The sequence below is a fragment of the Leuciscus leuciscus genome (assembly GCF_965113295.1).
Source record: "Leuciscus leuciscus genome assembly, chromosome: 13".
Lineage (NCBI taxonomy): Eukaryota > Metazoa > Chordata > Actinopteri > Cypriniformes > Leuciscidae > Leuciscus > Leuciscus leuciscus.
The window spans coordinates 13,728,794-13,750,623 of record NC_138737.1 but is presented as its reverse complement, the minus strand read 5'-3'; the positions used below and the strand labels follow the sequence as shown (position 1 = coordinate 13,750,623).

At 43.8% G+C, this 21,830-nt stretch overlaps 1 protein-coding gene across 2 annotated transcripts in view; it reads left to right on the top strand.

The window, feature by feature from the left end:
- Positions 1–21,830, top strand: part of nol4la (nucleolar protein 4-like a) — a 51,323-nt gene that overhangs the window by 5,284 nt on the left and 24,209 nt on the right. Inside the window, exon 2 of one of the 2 annotated variants that reach the window (XM_082189292.1) lies at positions 19,351–19,506. In XM_082189292.1, coding sequence (XP_082045418.1) covers positions 19,351–19,506 — 156 coding nt within the window. The remainder of the gene's footprint in view (positions 1–19,350; positions 19,507–21,830) is intronic. The other variant, XM_082189293.1, reaches the window with a different exon arrangement.

Genomic DNA, 21,830 nt, shown 5'->3' with positions numbered 1-21,830 from the left:
GTGTGCCAAGTTTCAGTGTGTGAGGGCGAGAAGGAGGGGGACCTGATAGAGCAGGGGATGTTTATCCTGTGTGGTTTTAGGAGAGTTATGCTATCACTGTGGTCAAGGAGAGTGAGAAAGAGAAGAAAAAAAGCTACGAATAGCATATAAGTCGAGTGGCCCGTGCAATTCTGTCAGAGCACATATCATTCGTAAAGATATTAAATATGTATCTGTTGTGTCACAGGCCCAATGTGGACTTTGTTTCATGAGAGTGGTGCTCAATTCTGCTGCAGGGCATCACAAGCTCGCTCTGCTCACTGTCTGTCAAACTCTTTCTCTATGTTGCTTTAATATTCTCTCTCTCCCTCTCTCTTGATGTCTCTTTGCTCTTTCTCTTTGTTGCTCTCTTTCTAGTGAGGGGGAGTAACTTCATTTATCACCTGTTATGTCCTGTGGCTAACATCGGGAGCAAAAACACACTCACATGCAGTAAAACACGCAATATCATATTTAGTTGCAACCACAGATTCACAGGTGCTCAGAATGAAAGATTTTTCTGCTTGCTCAATCTCAATCAGGTTACTCATTCAGGTTTTTGCTTTTGTGACAGTAAATTCACTTATAATGTCACAAAAGATTTCTGTTTCGAGTAAATGAACTTTGTATTCATCAAAGAATCCTGAAAAAATATATCACGGTTACCACAAAAATATTAAACTGTTTTCAACAGCACCAAATGAGCATAAGATAATATCTGAAGGATGTGACACTGACGACTGGAACAATGGCTGCTGCAAATTCAGCTTTGCCATCTGCCATATTACTGTTTACTTAATTTTTTATCAAATAAATGCAGCCTTTGTGAACACAAGAGACTTCTTAAAAAAAAAAAAAATGTATCTTACAAATCCCAAACTTTTCAACAGTAGGCTATATTCTTATGCATCACCCAGTTGTCATATACATATGTTTTTAGGCAATCAGAAGTTTTCTCTTCTTTTTAAAAAGTAAAATACAAAATTTGCTACAACTAATTTATTAGTTTTAAATTGCAATAATAATCAGTGATTATTGAGGATATACATATACTGTATCATGTAACAATTTTATAAAATATTATACATTATACGGTAACACTTTACAATGAGGTCTCATTTGTTAACATTAGTTAATGTATGAACTAACAATGAGCAATACATTTGTTACAGTTTTATCAATCTTTGTTAATGTTAGTAAATAAAAATACAGTCATTTATTATGTGTTCATGTTAGTTCACAGTGCATTAACCAATGTTAACAGATATAATTTTTAATAAAGTATTAGTAATGTTGAAATTAATATTAACTAAGATTAATAGATTTCGTAGAAGCATGGTTCATTCTTAGATCATGTTAACTAATGAAACCTTATTGTAAAGTGTTACCAGTAAATACTATCATTGTATTCAAGCTATAAATTACACTTTTGACAACAGCTGCATAATGTACGAAACATTACTGATTTATTTGATGCCTTCTGTTCATTCTTGTCATTTTGATAAAGCCTCATCTAGTCACCAACAACTTACATCAACCATTCCAAAAGTCTCTTACACTAGCCCGGGTTCATCCATAAGCGTTTATTGTAAAACGTACTCGGTTACCTAACGTAACCTCTGTTCTCTCTAGAGAGGGAACGAGTATTGCGTAAGTTTAGCTTACGCTACGGGTAAAGTCATCTTTTCTCGAGATATGAAGCAAAAAATTATCCTTAATTTTATATATCTTGTCAACGCAGTGCGGCAGCAAGCTGACCTAGAGCAGGCAATCTAGCGTGCTCATAGGCTGCTCTGCGGCAACTGCAGCAGCCTATCACTGAGCCCTTGGCGTGACGTCACGTCCAATGAGCGCGAGCAGCGCGCCTACGCGTCACGGCCCGAGGCGGGGCGTGGCAGAGGGTATAAATACGGGCTGAGAGGCTGCTTTCACTGGTTTTTGTCGCAGAAGCGAGTGAGCTCGTGGCGCGAGCACGGCGGGTTACGCAATACTCGTTCCCTCTCTAGAGAGAACAGAGGTTACGTTAGGTAACCGAGTACGTTCTCTTACGAGAGGTTCTCTCGTATTGCGTAAGTTTAGCTTACGCTACGGGAACTCCCTTGTCAACGCCGTGCGCGCCCGGCATCCACTGAATGAGTCCCAGGGAAGCCCGGGGAACACGAGAGTGTGAGCCAGGCGGCCAATGATATGGCTAGCGCAAGTACATAAGCACATAGTAGGGGGAACAGAACGGCGCGGCCGGTCTGACTAACCAACCCTTATATTGTACAGCTCAACCAGGAGGGCTAAATCAAACAGCAGTAGCCCGCGCACAGAAGTGGGCCGGCCTACGCGAGATTTAGACTGATAAAAGTTTAGCCTGCAGGGCGGGAACTTCTAGATTGTAAAATCTAACAAATGTAGACGGGGAGGCCCAGCCCGCCGCCGTACAAATGTCATGAATAGAAATTCCGCTAGTCCAAGCCCATGACGAGGCCATGCCTCTAGTAGAGTGGGCTCTGATGCCCAAAGGGCATTGCAGGTCTTTAGACGCATAAGCAGCTGCAATAGCGTCCACTATCCATCTGGACAGAGTGTGTTTCGAGGCGGCGAGACCCTTGGTGCGCCCACCAAACGAAACGAAAAGCTGCTCCGAGCGCCTCATGGCGGCGGAGCGCGTAATGTAATTTCTCAGCGCTCTGACAGGGCAAAGGAGATTACTGTCAACTTCGCTGCCGGTAGCCGGCAAAGCTGAGAGAGAAATGACCTGTGCTCTGAAGGGTGTGCCCAACACCTTGGGGACATAACCGTGTCTCGGTTTGAGAATGACTTTAGAGTCATTAGGTCCGAACTCGAGACATGCCGCGTTAACTGATAACGCATGCAGGTCACCCACACGTTTGACTGAAGACAGGGCTATCAGAAAAACGGTTTTGAGCGTGAGGTATTTCATATCCACAGTTTCCATGGGTTCAAAGGGATGCGCTTTCATGGCCTCTAAGACCAGGGAAAGATCCCAAATAGGAACCGAGGGGGGTCGCGGGGGGTTCATCCTCCTAGCTCCTCTAAGGAAGCGGATAATGAACTCATTCCTCCCTAATGCGCGGCCCAGCGCCGAGTCGGAAAAAGCTGATATGGCCGCAACATATACTTTGAGCGTGGAGGGGGACCTGCCCATGTCCAACAGCTCTTGGAGGAAACAAAGCACACGCGACACCTCACATGTTTGTGGATCCAGCCCTTGGGCGGTGCACCATTTATTAAACACAGACCATTTAGATGTGTAGAGCCGTCTCGTAGAGGGGGCTCTAGACTGTGTGATCGTGTTCACAACCCCTATTGGCAAGTCAACGGGTATCCGTTGACTATCCATACATGCAGAGACCAGCGCTCTGGATGAGGATGCCAGATCGAGCCGCGGGCTTGAGAGAGAAGGTCTCTTCTCACCGGTATCGGCCAGGGGGGTGTGTCCGCCAGCCGTATTAGATCTGGGAACCACGTCTGATTCTCCCAATACGGGGCTATGAGGAGCACCGTGTGGCGCGCTTCCCTGATTCTCCCGATGACTTGTGGCAGCAGAGAGACAGGGGGAAAAGCGTAAAGCGGGCCGCTGGGCCAGGTTTGGGCCAGCGCGTCCTCGCTCTTGGAAAAGAACCGTGGGCAGTGCGCGTTGTCTTTTGACGCAAAGAGGTCGACTTCCGCTCTGCCGAAACGGCGCCACAGCGACTGGACTGTTTGGGGATGCAAAGACCACTCCCCCAGGGGAACATTGTCCCTGGACAGTCTGTCTGGACCCTCGTTCAGGAGACCCGGCACATGCGCGGCTCTCAGCGAGCGCAGTGAGTGCTGAGCCCATACAAGGAGGCGTTCCGCCAGGGCGCAGAGTGTTTTGGATCTGACACCGCCCTGACGGTTCACATAGGCTACCACTGACATGTTGTCCGTGCGGACTAGTACATGGTGGCCCTGTAGGTATGGGAGGAAGTGCTTGAGCGCTTTCTCGACCGCCAGCATCTCTAGACAGTTTATATGAAGGTGACTCTCCTGGTCTGACCAAGGGCCATAGACCGGTCTGCCCTCTAATAGCGCTCCCCAACCTAGGTTGGACGCATCTGTCGAGACAACTTTCCGGTGCGAGACAACTCCCATCGTCACTCCCGTGCGATACCATTCGGCTGCTAGCCAGGGCTGCAGGGCTGAAACACAGCCATGATTCACTCTGACTCGTAAGCGGCCGGCCGTCCAGGCTCGGTGAGGCACTCGCGCTTTCAGCCAGCGTTGAAGCGGGCGCATGCGCAGTAAGCCCAGCTGGAGCACTGCTGCAGCTGAGGCCATATGCCCCAGGACTCGCTGGAATGTCCTCAGCGGAACCTGACTGCCCGTCTGGAAAGACGCGGCGAGATGTCGAATGCGGCGCGCGCGCTGCTCTGACAATCTGGCCGTCATAGCCACCGAGTCCAGTTCTATTCCGAGAAAGGAAGTCGACTGGCGGGGCAGTAATGAGCTCTTGGTCCAGTTGACCGAGAGACCCAAGCATTCCAGATGGCTGAGAAGCGCTGTTCTGTGAGACAAAAGCTCTGCCTCTGACTGCGCGAGGACTAGCCAGTCGTCCAGATAATTCAGTATCCGCATTCCTTGTCTCCTCAGGGGAGAGAGAGCCGCGTCCATGCACTTCGTAAATGTACGGGGTGCTAAAGATAGACCGAACGGCAGGACGGTGTACTGATATACCCGACCGTCGAAGGCGAATCTCAAGAATGGCCTGTGACGGGGTATTATCTGAATCTGAAAATATGCGTCCTTTAGATCGAGAGAGATGAACCAGTCTCCCGGGCGAATTTGCGCGAGGATTTGTCTGGTTGTGATCATTTTGAACGGCCGTCTCATGAGAGCTTTGTTCAAATGTCTCAGATCTAAAATAGGTCTCAGCGCTCCGTCCTTCTTGGGTACGAGGAAATAACGGCTGTAAAAGCCCGACTCGCTCTGAGAAGGATGCACCTGTTCTATAGCCCCTTTGTGCAGCAGCTTTGCTATTTCTGCCTGAAGCAGATGCGCTACTTCTGTATTCACTCTCGTCTCTGTCCGTGCTAGAAAGCGCGGGGGACGGCGAGCGAATTGAAGCGAATAGCCGTGCATTATAGTATTCAGCACCCATTCTGACACGCCCTGGATAGCTTGCCATGCTTTCGCACACATAGCTAGGGGTCGAATGATCTCTGGGTTCGGATCGCCGCGCTGGGCGGGATGGGGAACCTCTATCAGAGAGGACGGGGCGGCGCGCGCGCTGCCGGTGCTCGAATATGGGGGCTCGCGAACAATGGTGACTGGCTGTACAGCACATAACGGCTCGGTCACTGGGGACGGGGCACATTTTGATGCTAGAAACCCGTGGCGCGAGAGCGGCATGAGGTTTAAAGTGTTTGATAGTAAGTGCGCGCGCTCGTGAGCGGGCACAGGGCTTACATATGCAACACGGCCAGTGTAAGGGAGCTTTAGAGGATCTGCGTCCCGGGATAACTGTGTGACAGAGCGGGCAGTGGGTAGGTGTGGGCTTGGAAGAGCGGGCACATTCTCTACCTTTAGCACTCGAGCGGCGCGTGCCCGCTTTATGAGAGTGCGCTCTGTGAGCGTTACCGGGGAGATCGTGTTTGTGTGTAGTGGTGAGCACAGGGGCGTGGGCACAAATTCTACACTCATGACACCTTCGGCGTGAGCCGGAAAACCCGAAACCATACTCTTTATGAGATTTCTCTGGGTCGCCGTGAAAACGGCGTTTGTGTGCAGGCGAGAGAGTTGTATTACTGGCTCGTTGGCTGCGATGTAAGCTGCTGCAGTAGCCTTTTCTAAGGGGACTGGCAGAGCTGGGCGCTTTGATGGCGGTCCGGCCGCAGCGGGACTCAGCCATCTTTTCCTCCTTGCAGCCGCTAGGAGGACTTCGCGGGCTCAGGCTTGAGCGTCACCTTGGGCCGGGGTCCCCGGGGGGGAGGCGGTTTGTGACGGCTGGTTGAGCGCGACCTAGGGCGGCCGCCCTGTCGTCGCTGCGAAGACGGAGGCTGGGCAGAGCGCTGAGAAGAGTTCCGTGCAGGAGGCTGCTGAGAGCGGCCTGCAGACGAACTCGAACGGCGGGGCAGGAAGAGATTCATCGCCTGCGATGCCTTCTGCACCTCCGAGAAGCGATCGACGATCCCGGCGACCGCTGGGCCGAACAGGCCGGTGGGAGAGAGCGGTGCGTTGAGGAACACTGAACGCTCGGATTCGCTCATATCCGCCAACGTCAACCAAAGGTGCCTTTCGGTGACGGTGAGCGAGGCCATAGATCTCCCGATGGCTTGTGCAGCGGACTTTGTGGCGCGAAGGGAGAGGTCCGTCGCGCTACGCAGGTCCGTGAGAACGGCGCGATCCGGGCCTTTCTCGTCCAGCTCTCGGAGGAGATCGGCTTGGAGGATCTGGAGCACAGCCATTGAATGCAGGGCGGAAGCAGCCTGGCCGGCGGCGGAGAAGGCGCGGCCGACGAGTGCTGATGTGGTCCTGCAGGCCTTGGACGGCAGGGCAGACTTTGAGCGCCATCTGGCGGATGGCGGGCAAAGGTGCGTTGCCACAGCATCTTCCACCGGGGGAATTTGAGTATATCCCTTCTCGGCGGCCCCGTCCACTTGGGAGAGGGTCGAGGAGACCGGTGAGCGGAGTCTAGCGGAGAATGGGGCGTTCCACGACTTAGAGAGCTCAGTGTGGAGCTCAGGCAGGAAGGGTGCTGACCTAGAGGCAGGCGCTGGGCGGCGGCTAGGCAGAAAACACCCGTCAAGTCGGTTAGGCGCGGGCGCCCTCGGTGGGGACCAGTCGAGTCCCAATTGTTCGACCGCTTTGGTGAGGAGGCGGAGCAGTTCCGCGTCGACACTGGCGCGGGACCGGCTAGACTCCTGTGCAGAGGAGGTGGAGCCAGACCACTCCTCGCTGTCCGAGGCCAGGATAGAGCAGCTGTCCGTTAAAACAGCGTCGTCCGCTTCATCCCCCGAGGCGACGGCAGTGCGGGCAAAGGCCGGCCGCTGCGCGTCGGGAAGGGGGGGAGGAGATGGAGATAGCGAGGCTCGCGGGAGGGGCTCCGGCGAGCGCTCAGCTGCTGCTGCGGGTTCCGGTGGCCTCTGAGAGCGGCGCTTCTTCTTGCGCGGCCCGGTGGAGGCAGACGGAGAGACAGCTGGAGCGTCGAACAAGGTGAGTCGAGCCCGCAGGGTCGACATCGGCTGTTCTTCGCACATTTCACAGCCACCCGCCGCGAGGGCGAGGGCAGCGTGGTCCGGTCCCAGGCAGAGAGTGCAGATAACATGGCGGTCTCTGTCGCTGAGCGGAGCTTTACATGAAATACAATGCATAATAGAAAGGATATGTTTCGCCGGATAGCGAAGCAGGCAGGGATAGCTGAAGGCGGCGAAGGCGGCCGGCTTCCTCAGGCAGAATCCTCGGCTTGCAAAGCGCTGGTTTCAACGGCGGCTTCCTCAAAGATCAGCGATGCGAAGAGCTTCGCTGAAGAGACAAAAATCAGTGAAAGCAGCCTCTCAGCCCGTATTTATACCCTCTGCCACGCCCCGCCTCGGGCCGTGACGCGTAGGCGCGCTGCTCGCGCTCATTGGACGTGACGTCACGCCAAGGGCTCAGTGATAGGCTGCTGCAGTTGCCGCAGAGCAGCCTATGAGCACGCTAGATTGCCTGCTCTAGGTCAGCTTGCTGCCGCACTGCGTTGACAAGATATATAAAATTAAGGATAATTTTTTGCTTCATATCTCGAGAAAAGATGACTTTACCCGTAGCGTAAGCTAAACTTACGCAATACGAGAGAACCTCTCGTAAGAGAACCTCCTTTAAAACACATCTCACAGTCTGCTGCATTTGCACCAAATGCTGACAATAACAGATATACTACAGCCTACTGTAAGACTTCACACTGCTCTCCTACCACTCGCACTCTCGTTTTCCCCCTTCATCTGTCTCTGTTGATTTTCAGAAACTGATGAAGAGTCCAGTGAGAGGGTGACTTTTTAAAGATTTTTCTTATTAAGGGGGCAAAGGAGAAGAAAGGATGCTGCAAGATTTTAAGTGAGGAAAATGATTGCTTTCTGTTGCTATGCCAACGGAAACAGAAATATCCTCATTGCCATGTATGTGTGTGTGACAGAGTGAAGGTTTAGCCAGTGTTCTGCAGTATGGGCCTATTGCAAGACAACCATGAGTATATTCCCTGAGCTGGGGGGAAATCTCCTGGTCAAGCGTTCGAGACTCACTCAGTCCATCATATCTACTGAGGGATAGAGATGCTACAAAAGCATACAGGTGTTTCAGAAAACCTTAGGTGTCTTACATCATATCTGTTACCTAATATGACCTATCTGTTGAGAAGCTTGGATGTCAGATGAGTGAATTTTAAGTATAAAATTGAAAGACAATTATTCACATTTTGCATGGCCAAGGTGAAACTAAATATTTGTGATTTTTGTTTGTTTCTTGCACCAGAGTTGCTGAGTAATATGATGACTAGGTAATAATTAATAAGCAAGACGGTATACATTAGGCTTGGTTGAAAATATCAATCTCTTTGTGATGAACCGACATTGATTGTTAAATCTTAAAAGAATAGATTTTTTTTGGTGTATGCTGTTTTCAGTTGATGCGCGTGAACAACTTTTTTGTTTTGTGCTTTGTCAGTTTCGATATGAAACAAAGTCTTAGTTTTCAAATGATGTCAATTTAATTATGAAATGTAAACATAAATACGTAAATAAACATAGCGTCTCAGTTCAAGCAAAGTGGCAGCACGGAGCACAAGTGAACCAATCATCTCTTCCTCTTAACTTCAAGTTACAGTATAGCACAAAAATACAGATGACTGTACATCAAAAGGTATGTTGAAAAAAATGGACATCTCATGTAATCGCTTAATCAGTGTTTTTACTGCGGAAAGATGTCAATAAAACAGCTTGATAAAAATATGTTATGTTTCAATATTTCTATCATGACAACTCTCTGAAGATTTTTATCATGGTAATTGATGTAACAATGTTAATGTATTTGGTCTTGGAGGAATAGATCTGTTAAGCTCCTGCTGCTGATATTGATTATTGCTAACGTTGTAGGCTATTGCTGCTGTTGCTGCTGCAGAGCAAATACAGGAACTGGCTACTGCCAATACATACACTGATACGCTGCTGTTGAGCATGTAAGAGATACTGCTTCAGTACAAATAACATGTATAAAATGAACCGTATGCAGATACAAGTGGAGCAGGTGAAGGTGGGGGTTTCAGAAGAACTCTGAACTCTGCTGCAAACTGCTATTGTAAATGCTAACCAACAATTTAAATGTTGAGCAGCAAACTCATTGGCTGCAAATGCAACATGAACCAATCAGCTTGTGTCATGTAGTTAATGATGTAAATATCATCAGGTAGCATTAAAGGGGTGGTTGAATATGATTTCACTTTTCTAATTTTAGTTAGGCCCCAATCACATCTAACGCGTTTTTCAGGTTCGAAATTTTCTGCTGTTTGAGCATAAACAACATCTGCAAAGTTACAACGCTCAAAGTTCAAAGCAAAGGGAGATATTTTCTTTTAAAGAAATGGCTTTTTAAGGACTACAACAAACAGCTTTTTTTTGTGTGACATCACTAACCCTAAAATTTACATAAACCCGCCCCTGGGAACGTGATTTATATATTATCAAGACAGAATATGCTAATCAATGAGCTACATAAATTCACCAATTAACCATTCAGAAATGTTGTCTACATGTTGTCACTTCTTCTTGAGTCCCTCCATCTTTCTGACTTCGGTTTGAACATAAAAGGCCAAAAAAATGTCTGTGTGAGATAAAAGGACACAAGCTCTTGAAGCTCCGCCCTCTGTGGCGGAAGCAGAAGCTCATTTGCATTTAAAGGAACAGACACAAAAACGGTGCATTTTTGCTCACCCTTAAAAAAGTGACAACTTTAACATGCTGTATAAAAATATCTGTAGGGTATTTTGAGCTAAAACTTCACATACACACTCTGGGGACATCAAAGACGTATTTTACATCTTGTGAAAAGGGCATTATATCACCCCTTTAAGGACTTGTCAGCCTGCGCCATCTAGAGATTCAGTAGCTAGGTATATTAACCTCTGAAAAGCCTTAATGACCATAGCTCAGTAGTTAGCTAGAAAAATCTAGAGAGGAGCATTTTGATAAATATGCTCTATATTACATATTTATCATATTTTTATGTAACCTGTTTAATATTTAATATACGTTTTAATAAATCCGTCATGAAAACAAGTTCCTTGAGAAAAATTAACATGTACTGTACCTGATATATATCTAAAATGAATCGAGATTGTAATTGAATTGCAAGCTTGTGAATCAAAAACAAATTGAATCTTGACATTTTTGTCAATGCCCAGCCCTAATACTTCATGGGATTTTTTTTGTAAAAACAAACAGTCACAAGCTGTAAATATGCTTTAAAGATTTTCTCTAATAATTCTTTGAATAAGAGACAGTGAGGGGAAAAAAAGCTTCAGAACTAACACCTTCTCCAAAGCAACATTGCTGTCAGCTGTTTTCATCAGCGTATGTGTGCTTTTGCGTGTTTTTTAGCGTCTACTCTCTCTTGCTCAGAACTCCAGGTCAGCAGAAGGCTAATCTGTGCAAAGAAACACTCTCAAGAGACGCTCTTGTCCGGCCTGCAGGGATCAGGAGACACTGTCCTCTGTCCTGAAGATCTCAAAAATACACACATATCCACCCAAATGACTGCTGACAACAGTACACGTATCCAAACTCAAATGCGTGAAGAAGAGAAGGACTTAAACTGTAGCAAACCACTTTTCGATTCCATTATTAGCATATCACTGAGGAAGAAAATCAGGCAAAAATCTCATTATGATAAGTGATTAATTAGCGAGCGTATCTGCAGAGAGCCTTGGAGAAAAAGGGATCTAAACAGACCTTCCCTCAGCTCCCCTCCCCGCCCCTCCAAACCCAGAGACACTCTGTGTCTCAACAGTGGCCTTTTATCTACCAGTCATTTGCATGAATGCTAACAGTTTTGCATGATGCATTTGCAATAGCAGGTTACGACATGAAAAGCCCACAGAGTGCACTGTGCTGTCCACAAGCAACATACAAGGCAGCCACAATGTCTACCGACACAAAGGCTCTCTCTATCTTACATACTTCATTAACACTGACCCAAAAGTCCTTAAATCAGTTCTTCTTCTGAAAGTTTAATATATAAAAAAAACACAATAACTCAAAGAATGAGACTTTTATTAAACTTAAAAGTCACCAAGAATGCGTTAATTTGATCAAAAATACAGTAAAAACACACAGTAATAATTTGAAATATCATTACAATTTAAAATAGCTGTTTTCTATTTTAATATATTTTAAAATGTAATTTATTTCTGTAATGCTGAATTTTCATCAGCCCGCACTCCAGCCTTCAGTGTCACATGATCCTTCAGAAATCATTCTAATATTTGCTGGTTTGGTGCTCAAGAAACATTTCTTATTATAATCATCAATGTTGGAAAACAGTTGTGCTGCTTACTATTTTTGTAGAAACCATGATACTTTTTGTTCATGTTTCTTTGATGAATAATAAGTTCAAAAGTCCTAAACTTTTGAACAGTTATACAAGTTAAAAGTTGCTTAATGGAGACCATCTGCTGCTTATACAAACCAATGATTAATTTAACTAAAAGTTTGCATTGTTAGCTGCCAGCAATCATATCAGAGGACATTTTTTTTACCATGTTACCATCTAGATTCATTAAGAACTGTTCTGATTGTGCTACCACACACACACACACACACACACACACACACACACACACACACACACACACACACACACACACACACACACACACACACACACACACACACACACACACACACACACACACACACACACACACACACACACACACACACACACACACACACACACACACACACACACACACCACTTGATTGACCCACTTCAGTCTGTCTCTTAGAAGTGAGAAGCCTCCTACTTGAAATGGATGTTTGATTCAGAAGTAGGTGATCTGATCTAGTATCCTCTCTCCTCTCTCCTCTCCTCTTACCATTTCCCATCTTTTATGATGTTGTCTTTGAGGTTTTGGGATTCACAAAAGTAGAATCTGTCCATTTGTGTGAACGCTTGGGTCTGGATCAGTAGGAATGTAGCAGGAATGTATAAATGCGAAAAGCAAAGTTATTTACATTTAGGGTGAATGTATATGTAAATAGTCAGTGTGTGTGTTTGTTTTAGTGTGTACCGCATGTGCTTGTGTGTGTGGTGAGAGAGGGTCGCGGATGGTGCTGCTCTGGTGTTCCTCCCCTCGGCTCCTTCTCTCTGTTGCCATGGAGAGACCGTTCTCCTCTCCCATAGGAGAAGAAATTAACACCATTTTTAACTGGCTCCAGGGCCTCCCCCCTACCAGAGAGAGAGCTCCTACAGACACACACTTGCACACCTACACAGATAACCACACACAGACACAGTCCTGGTACACGCTGCCTCCCTGAGCGGATTTGGGAGGATGTGTGCATGTGTGTGCGATCGAATAAAAGCTTTCCCCATCTCTATTCTGGGAGGATGCAGCTTTGGGACAAAAGAGTGTCTCACTCCATCTCCCCCTCCTCATATTCACCCTCCCTACCCTCTGTGCCTCTCTCTCTCTCTCTCTCTCTCTCTCCTTTGTAATTAACTGCTGCAGTCTCTCATTAGTGTTGTGATCCTGTCCGGTTGTCTCACTGTCTGCACCCCTCTCCCCACCACGCAATTACACCATGACACCAGGGTCACGTGACCCAGCAGACACCTCAGAGCATGAACAGAACACGTTTATACCCACATGCAAACAAGTGTTTTATTTTCTGTGGTTTAGCCTTATGTAGGGCTGTAACGACTGTAGCTTAAGGTTTTCTGATTAGTGGTTGATTAAAATGGTTTTTTTCAATGATTGATTCTTGAAATTCTAGAAAATCTTTTTTTAGATTTACTTTTGACATTTATGCCTATAATATGGAGAGCAGTCAGGAAGCAAAGTGAGAGAGAGATGGGGGACAAGATTGGAAAAGACCACAGCCAGGACTCAAACTCACCGGAAGCGCAACCACACTATGTGAAAGCTGTCCACGAGGCTATCAACTACTTTAGATCATCTGGTCATGTGATACATCAAAATGAAACATCCTGGACATACTGGCCCAAAAAAGCTAAAACAGAAAATATTTTTGTGCAACCACACCAACTTTTCTTTAGTCAATGAATTTCCATTTGCAAACTCATTTCACTTTGTAATGTGACATATTTTTTTTTAAATATTTATATTTATATTTAATAAAAAATAAAAAAAAGACGGGAATTGATTGGATTGACCGTTACATACTGGAATGCAAGTATACTAAAATGTGCATTAATAATGTAGCTTAACATTATCCAATAGCTAAGTGATGTCAGTTGAAAAGGAAACTCATTTCAGACATTGGGTCAATTTTGATTTCATGTTGACTTTTGCAGTCTCATAACAATGTCTGCTATCCTGCTTGATGACCACACATAAGGAACTGCACATCAGACACACAAAAAATACTTTTAAGGGAGCACGATAGAGACCAAAGCTAATGCAGATGACAGTTAATGATCAGTTGTGTCTGGGTAATGTGGGTGCAGGGAGTCAGATGGAACTAAGGGAAGAGCCCGTTCGAGGAGCTGAAAGCGTCCGTCACACCCTGTCAGAGTCAGAGAGAGAGAGACGAGTGGAGAAAGAAACGAGTGGCTGAATGAGAGGGAGGGTTAGGAATGAGGAAACGTGTAATATGGATTTAATGGAAAAGCATTGTGAATGTACAGTGGCAGGAAGGTGGAGAGAATGGGTGGGGGGTCAGAGGATTGAAAAAAATGGGATGAGAGGAAAGGAACGGTGCGATTACACTTCATCTTTCCTTGACCTTCGTGCACAAAGATTCACATGCCGCACCCCTGCCCTGTAACCTCATCTAAAGCTCCCAGCTCCCGCTGAGAAAACCGGTCTCTATGATTTTAGGTCCATACCCTTTGCTGGCCTCACAGTGTGGAGATGGGACTTTAAGAGGTGACCTGTTATCAGATTTGCAACAATCTGATCTGAATCACCCGCATTGTTGAAACAGTTCCTCTCTCACACATGTGCACACACACACACACACACACACACACACACACACACACACACACACATTTCTGGCTCTTCCACTGTAATACAAATATTTCCCCCATTTTCCCTCAAGCACTATATCAATGTAATGTGCTATGGCAGCTTTAACAAACAAAGCAATTCATAAATATACTGCTGGATATTAAGTGTTTATGTGTCTGAAGGCAGACAACACTCAATTCACTCACACTGTAATATAATTAGTGATGTTCACTAAGGCTAGCAGCACTATAACTATTGCTCATACGGGTGGGTTAGAATTAAACTTCGGACAGAAGTTGTCCTGCACCATTTGTGCTATATTATTTTTTAAACCAATCTAACTTACGTTTTAAAGAAGTATAATAACATATATAATAATAAGTATAGTAGTCAATTTTCTTTAGAAAATATACAAATAAAAATTATTCTTGACCCCAAAAGAGACTGATATTTTATTATTTGTTACATCTGTGTTCGTTCATTTACAATGCTGTAGTTTATCACTGCTTTAGTTTATCTGAACACTGATAAAGCTAATGTGTGGGGCAGCAGTGAGGAAAGATAGTAGAGCGTTGGCGCTTGCAACGTCAAGGTCATGGGTTTGATTCCCAGGGAAAGCAAGAACTGATAAGAATGTAAATGTGTACCTTGAAATGCAATGTAAGTCGCTTTGGATAAAAGCAACTGCTAAATGCGTAAATGTACTGACTTGCTACTCAAGCTATATGGTTCAAGTACTGAGTGTTTTTTTTCTTTTTCAAAAAAAATCTTAGATGTATGGGTATCTATCGTGTCCCGTTTATTGCTGAATCGGTCATGTTCGGTTACGTAGCTCTAGTCAATCAGGTTTTCTTTACCCTTTTAACATACATATTTGCTAGGGCTCTTCTATCTCTGTCGGCCCATCCATACATGTATGTGTGAGTGAGTGTGACCCAGCTGCCTCATTTCTCGTGCCCCCTCCCTTCACTGCCCCTGTGTGTGTACGAATGTTCAGAGACTCTGTCTGTGTGTGTGCGACTGCCAGAGGGGGTGGGGGGTCGGGGTGGCCGCTTGCCGAATCAGCCCCTCCAGTCTCCTAGCAACAGAGCTGTTTGGAGCGGGACGGGTGAGAGAGGGAAAGAAAGAGAGAGAAAAGCAGAGAGAAAGAGAATAGGAGGGATAGAGAAGAGGAGAGGGAGATTGAAAAATATGCCACATCTGGAAAAAGCCAAGGCTTGCCGGGTCTCAAAAAAAAGAGAGAGACAGATAGAGTTGTAGAAGAGGAAATGCTGATTGCTGCTGCTGACAATTCACAGCGCTTCTTTAAAATGATGAGAGGATGATGCAACTGTGCACTTTCAGGCCCAGAAAACAGCATCTCACACACACCAGTTCAGCTCTACAGTGGTTTAATGATTAAACACACACACTGTTGCTCCACGTTGGGAACAAACAGTCAGCTCAACCTGAGAATCTAAACACTGCGCTTTTGTGCTTTGAGGAAGAGTGAATGAGGAGTGTGTTCACCTCATCAGGGTTAATAAAACATTCACTGTGTGAGTCATACTATCTGTAGTCGCAATTGGTTACTGTTTATCAAATTAGTAACAGTCCACCACTTTCAAATTAGAAATGTTTACAACCAAGCGCTCTGTAATATTTTTTCTTTCTTTCTATTTTTAAGTGCTCTGGAATACTTGATTCTGATTGGTCAATCGTTGCATTCTGCAGTAAATATTTTTAACTGCTGAACTTCGTACTTCACCAAGTTGTGTCATCATTTACTCATCTTCACGTTGTGCTGTATGACTTACAGTGCCGTTTTTTACAGTACAGCAATTTTTCAGTAAAAACGTGTAGCGTGGTATACTCTCTGTGCATCAGGCCACACTCTGCACTCCAGGCCACTAGGTGGCAGAAATGTACCTTTTTATGTTGGTCATTGAAACAGTAGAAGCAGGTGACCATTTCTTTTCTTGTTCTTTTTTTTTAAATTGAACAAATATCACGGGGGATACATAACACACACACACACACACACACACACACACACACACACACACACACACACACACACACAAAAACACTTAAGAAGATAGGATAAAATACTCTTGGTAGAGCAAGGCAATAAACAGGTGACCATTTCTAAATGAATTGGAGATTACATGAGGGTAAATAAACTTTTTTTCTGGAGAAACTGTTCCTAAACATAGTAAATAAATAGTCAGCTATTGTCTGTCATTTCATTTTGCAGTCTATTTTCTAAAATTTCTACTTAAATTACATTAGATTCAACTTTGCGGTTATTGTGCTGAGTACAGTCAATGGAATACAATATTTCATATCTGTTTATTAGTTTATTTAGCTGTGTATTAAATAGAATAATGAACTGTTAGTCAGTCATTATTGCCAAAAAAATACCACTTTGGGGTGATATCAGATCCCCTGTTTCGCATTGAGATTTATTTTGTGATGACCTGCTGATTTAATTGCGATATGTTGTTATTATTATTACACACACAGTGATTCTATGCACTGTACACTGAACTGGCCCATATTTGGATCTATATGGGTGCAGTATGGTGTCACTGTGTGTCAGGTTTGGACTAAGTTAGGCCTTCGGTAGAGCTGAGCAGATCTCCCTGATCCTGCTGGCCTACTTTAGTCACCCACAGACTGTGATGTGCCCTCAGATTGAGGAAATGGTGGGGGACAGAGGAAATGTTTGTGTCTGAAAGTGCATGTGTGAAAGCAACCCGAATGGAGCAATCGAGCTGAGATGGAGATGTTTGTAGGACAGACAAACACACACAGTCCTCCCCCCATGGCTATAACCAAGGCATTCATCTCTAAGGTATTGGAGGAGACTGCATCTGGTCCTAGAGTCTGCGTCCTGTGTCCTAGAGGGACCATTTCTAGAATATTCTCTGGTTGACAGAGAGCAAGAGGGTTTCTGCATAGGTGTGGCATAATCACCTCATGACCGAGATCATGAAAACCAGGGTGGTGCATGTTTGACTGATCGTGGCATAATAAGACTTATAATTATGACGAGAGGAGGGAATGCATGCACAAGCCGGATGGCTGGAGAGGGCCGGATTAAAGCGAGCCCGCTATGTGCGCTGGTTTTAGTTGCCATGGCAACCTTCATTACCTGGCACTTGGGAAAGGGGGAGCGAGAGAAAGAGGGAGAGAGGAAAGATGGAGCGGGACAGGAGAAAAAAGGGAAAGAGAGAGGGAGAAAAAGACAGATGTCTTGGGGAAAATGTGGTGGAGAAAGGAAAACAAGTGGAGAAAAGAGGAAAGAAAAACGTTAGCTCCTCTGGGAATCAAAGTAGAAATGTGCAGTTAAAAAATGAGGGAGAGAGAGAGAAAAAAAAAATGAAGAGGAAGGATAATGACTGCTACTTCCTTTTTTACACAACACCTGCTGATTGAAACAGGCAATACAAGCTTTGTTTATGCCAGGTATAGAATCTGGAAACAAAAAAATGAAAGCAATATTGAAGTCTAGAAGAGATGTTTGTGATATTAGTGACAAAAGAGTTATGCTTTGAGAATGTAATTTTCTCTGTTAAAATAAATAAACAATATAAAATATAGTTTAATACTACTGGCACAACAATTATACATTTCACCTATAAATAAGTTATAGTAAATAAGTCACAGTTACTTTGAAAAAAAGACATGCCATTCTGAAGTAAGATTGAGAAAGAAGTAATGAGAGAAAAGGGTGTGAAAGCAATAATGAACAGGTGACGGTTGGGCCCGAGTGGGACTGGGAGAATAAGAAGGTTGTCTTAGTGATCAGAATTCCTGCAGGTGTCACATGACCCGCTGCCCTGCACACCTGCCCGAGAGCGCTGCCAGTTGCCATAGCGACAGGGTCAGCTTTATGGAAAGCAGGGTTGAAGGTGGCGATGGTTTGAGGTGGGGCTGGTTGTGTGTGTGTGTCTGTGGTCAAGAAAGCAGTTATTTTCAAAATGCTGCAGAAAAGTGTTCAAAAACCACACTGTATTTCTCTCACACATAAATCTAACAGTGGAGATATTCAGTAAGAAACCTCTTGAGCTGTGAAGGACTTAATATTAGATTCAGATCAATGAACGTCTGAATAATACACTACACAAAAGTCTTAGCCGTACATAGTCGCTATAGGGCCCAGGGTAATACTCATAAAGCCCCATAGCACAGCACTCATCCAGGAGCTGTTTAGTTGACTGAAGTCAGCATAAATGTTTGGAATGCAACTCAGAAACTCAAATAATGTTTGAGATTTGTGCCCATAAAGATGCTAGTCTGTGGACTGGTGCATGCAAAGTTCATCTGGTTGCTGTGTCATTGCTGCCGTCAGAGGCCTTCACATGCTGTGTAGTGGCAGTGTTTGAGAGAAACATGAAAATGTTGAGCAAATGCAACTGGAGTGAAGAAGAGAATGTTTTATTTGTTTTTATACAGAGCTGTTATTTGTCCAATCAGTGTTACTGACTCATGAATATGCAAATAAGAACATTAACCCTGGATTTGCTGGAAATTTTGAAACCTGAATAATACCCAGTAATACCATGCAGGCTTTGTGAAAAGCCCAGTGAAATATGAGGTACCATATAGGCTACATTCATACAGATCCATTTTTTTGTTTGTGCTCTTCACATTATTTTTTAAATGTGATCAATATCAGATTCGAATGAGAATCTAATTGAACTGACCCAAATGCGGAAAAGATTGATAACAAAGACGCCATGCAGCAACTGAAGTCTGCCTTTACACGTTCATTTATAAGGTGATGTGCCACGGAAACCAGCAAATTCATGTGCAGCCAATCTTACAACAAATGTCGATCTAGAGTGATGTAAAAGTTGCATGAATTCCGATATGACTGTTCAGACTAAGGTTGCATTGCAAAACATCTGACCTGTATATGATTTTGGACCACATGTGGAAGTGGCCCAAATCAGAATCGAACAGATCTGATTCCATTTAGTTTGTGCTGTTCACACTTTTATTTAAAGAAAAAAACAGATCTGAGTCACATATGAGCAAAAAAATCAGATATGGGCCACATTTGCCTGCAGTCTGAACATAGCTATAGTTTTTGAATGTTGACCTTTCTTCTGTTTTTTTTATAATCACCTTTTCTCTCTGTCTTTCAGCAGTGTTCAGATGGAGGGGCGACCCAGGACAGTTCCTTGAAGCGGGTTGCTGTAGTGGAGGATTTTTTTGATATCATCTATGCCATGCACGTTGAGATGGGGGCGGATCCTGGTAGAGCACCCAAACACGCCGGCCAGAAAAAGACCTATAAGGCGGTGAGACACAATCATTCAGTGCATATAGTCAAGACACACATAAGCAAAACCCTTTCTCTTGCTATAAAAAAGTACATGCAACATAGGCTTCATGTGCAGCAATGTGCAAAACTGTCCTCACTCTATTTATTGAAACAATCACAGAAGCAACTCTAAAATAGAACATCTGAATGACTATAATGAGCAGAGGCTGTTGCTGGGGCAACAGCAGCCATTTTGAAACACCTGTCGCACTGTCGAGCTATTATAGACTATAAATCAGCAAGGAGTCTAATCTTCAAATGGAACACTATGTTTTTTAAATGTACTTTTATGTTGTTGTTTTTTTAATGCCATAACAGCAAATGCATACTAGTGATGTACTGACCAGATTTCTCTGACTCGCACCCACCCACGTTTGTGAAAAACAATCCAACCCAATCTAAAATCTTTTCAAACCTGAACCCGTCTGACCCACCGATATAAGTCAACATCACTACCTCTCAAGCTGTCAAACATGACAAGACCCAAGTGACAAGTATTGCATCATGGGACTTATATAAAGCTGCCTGGCTCGCCAAGCCCAGAGGAAAATTGTATTGCTCAGAGTTTGCCCTTTCGTGACTCAGGACTTCTGTAGTTCTCAGTAGGCCTGCACGATTAATCTGATTAAAACCGCAATGGCTGAGATTTAAGTAAATATATGCGCTGCTTGTTTCAGAGTGAAACGAGGCACTTCTTTTACATGCGAGCAGCTCATCATACAGTGTTTTCAATGTCTCAAAGTGGAATGCTGCTTCACACAAACTCATCTCTGCATGTCTTGAACATGAATCAACCAACTTACCAAAATTTGTTATGAGAAGAGCACATAAACCTGCTTTTGTTAACAAAAGAAAAGCTTTAAGGGGTCCTTGAGTTTTTCACCAAACTAAATTGATTGTTTTACATTTGAAAATTAAGAAATTAGGACCGTCTTAAATATTAGAATTAGTCTTTTTACAGTTATACAGTCAAATAAAATAATGATTATTATATATTTTTTTAACTATCTAATTTTTCTTATATTTTTAATTTGGACAAATATTGAAATATTTCAATATTTTGTTTAATTTGTTTTATTTACAAAAGTGATTTTTTGTTATTATTCCAGTCATATTGATTTATACAGTAATAACAACATTTTGGCCAAATTATGCAGCCCTAAAAACAAGCATAGGAAACTTAAAAAAAAAATTTAATCACAATTTAAATCCCAATAATATTTTTTTTTATCAGAAAAATTGCAATTAGATTCTTTCCCCAAATTGTGCAGCCCTAGTAAATTTAACCAAGTAAGACAATGTTTCTCCTAAAAACTGCTTAGGATAAATAAACACAAAATGAGACAACTGACACAGAGTGTAGAGCTGTAAAATGAATATGTAAAATAATTTATTTTTGGGAAATATTAAAATCTTGTTCATTTTGAAATATCTGGGAAATCAGTGCACAGTTTGTGTCATTTTCTTGAGATCTTTTCTGAAACTCTGAGATACATGTGAGATTCTCCTTTTTTAGGAGAATAATCTGAGAAGCATGATACTTCTTAATTTGGTCTCTTTTTAAACATACAACAAATTGTCTAGGAGCTATAGCATCTGTCATGCTATTGTGACTTTGTGGAACTATGTAAAAAAAAAAAAAAAAAAATAGTTTAATAAAATAAATGTATTCCATTTATTCCTGAAATAAATTTGATTGATTTACTAGAGCTTTGTTATAGCTACAGACAGACGATATAATTTTGGATTGATATCCAGATATATTTTAAGCTGCCCAAACTGCAGGTATGAGTCAACCTGCTTATCAGCAGCACTGCAATTGTCTCCAGTGTATCTCTCTATTTTCTGCCATTTATTAAACTGTCGGAGAGGTCTCGAAAACTTAAAGGCTCACTGGGATCAGCTCCTTGGTAAGGCCGCAGTTTCCTCCTAATCTCTAACCGTTTCTCCTTCTAATCTCCCCATATCGCTTTAAAATGTAGCATTCTGTGCAGAATTCAAATGGGTCCGATATTTTTCGCATAAGATCCGCTCTGTGCTATCGTGTCTCTGGACCGGAGCAGACTATGTGTGCGCTGCGGCGTTCACTTGACACTAACATGAATCCAGACTTCATTCACCCCAATGGAAAGCGTATTTACACTGCCTGAATCGTTCCATATCCCCTATATATCTGCCATTCACCGTGTAGAAAATAGTAAATGTTTGAAAAGTGACCGATTTTAGATGTAGCTTCAGTGTCTATTTATAATGTAGGGGGCGGGACGCTTTAGATTCTAGAGAATATTTGATTGGACAGAA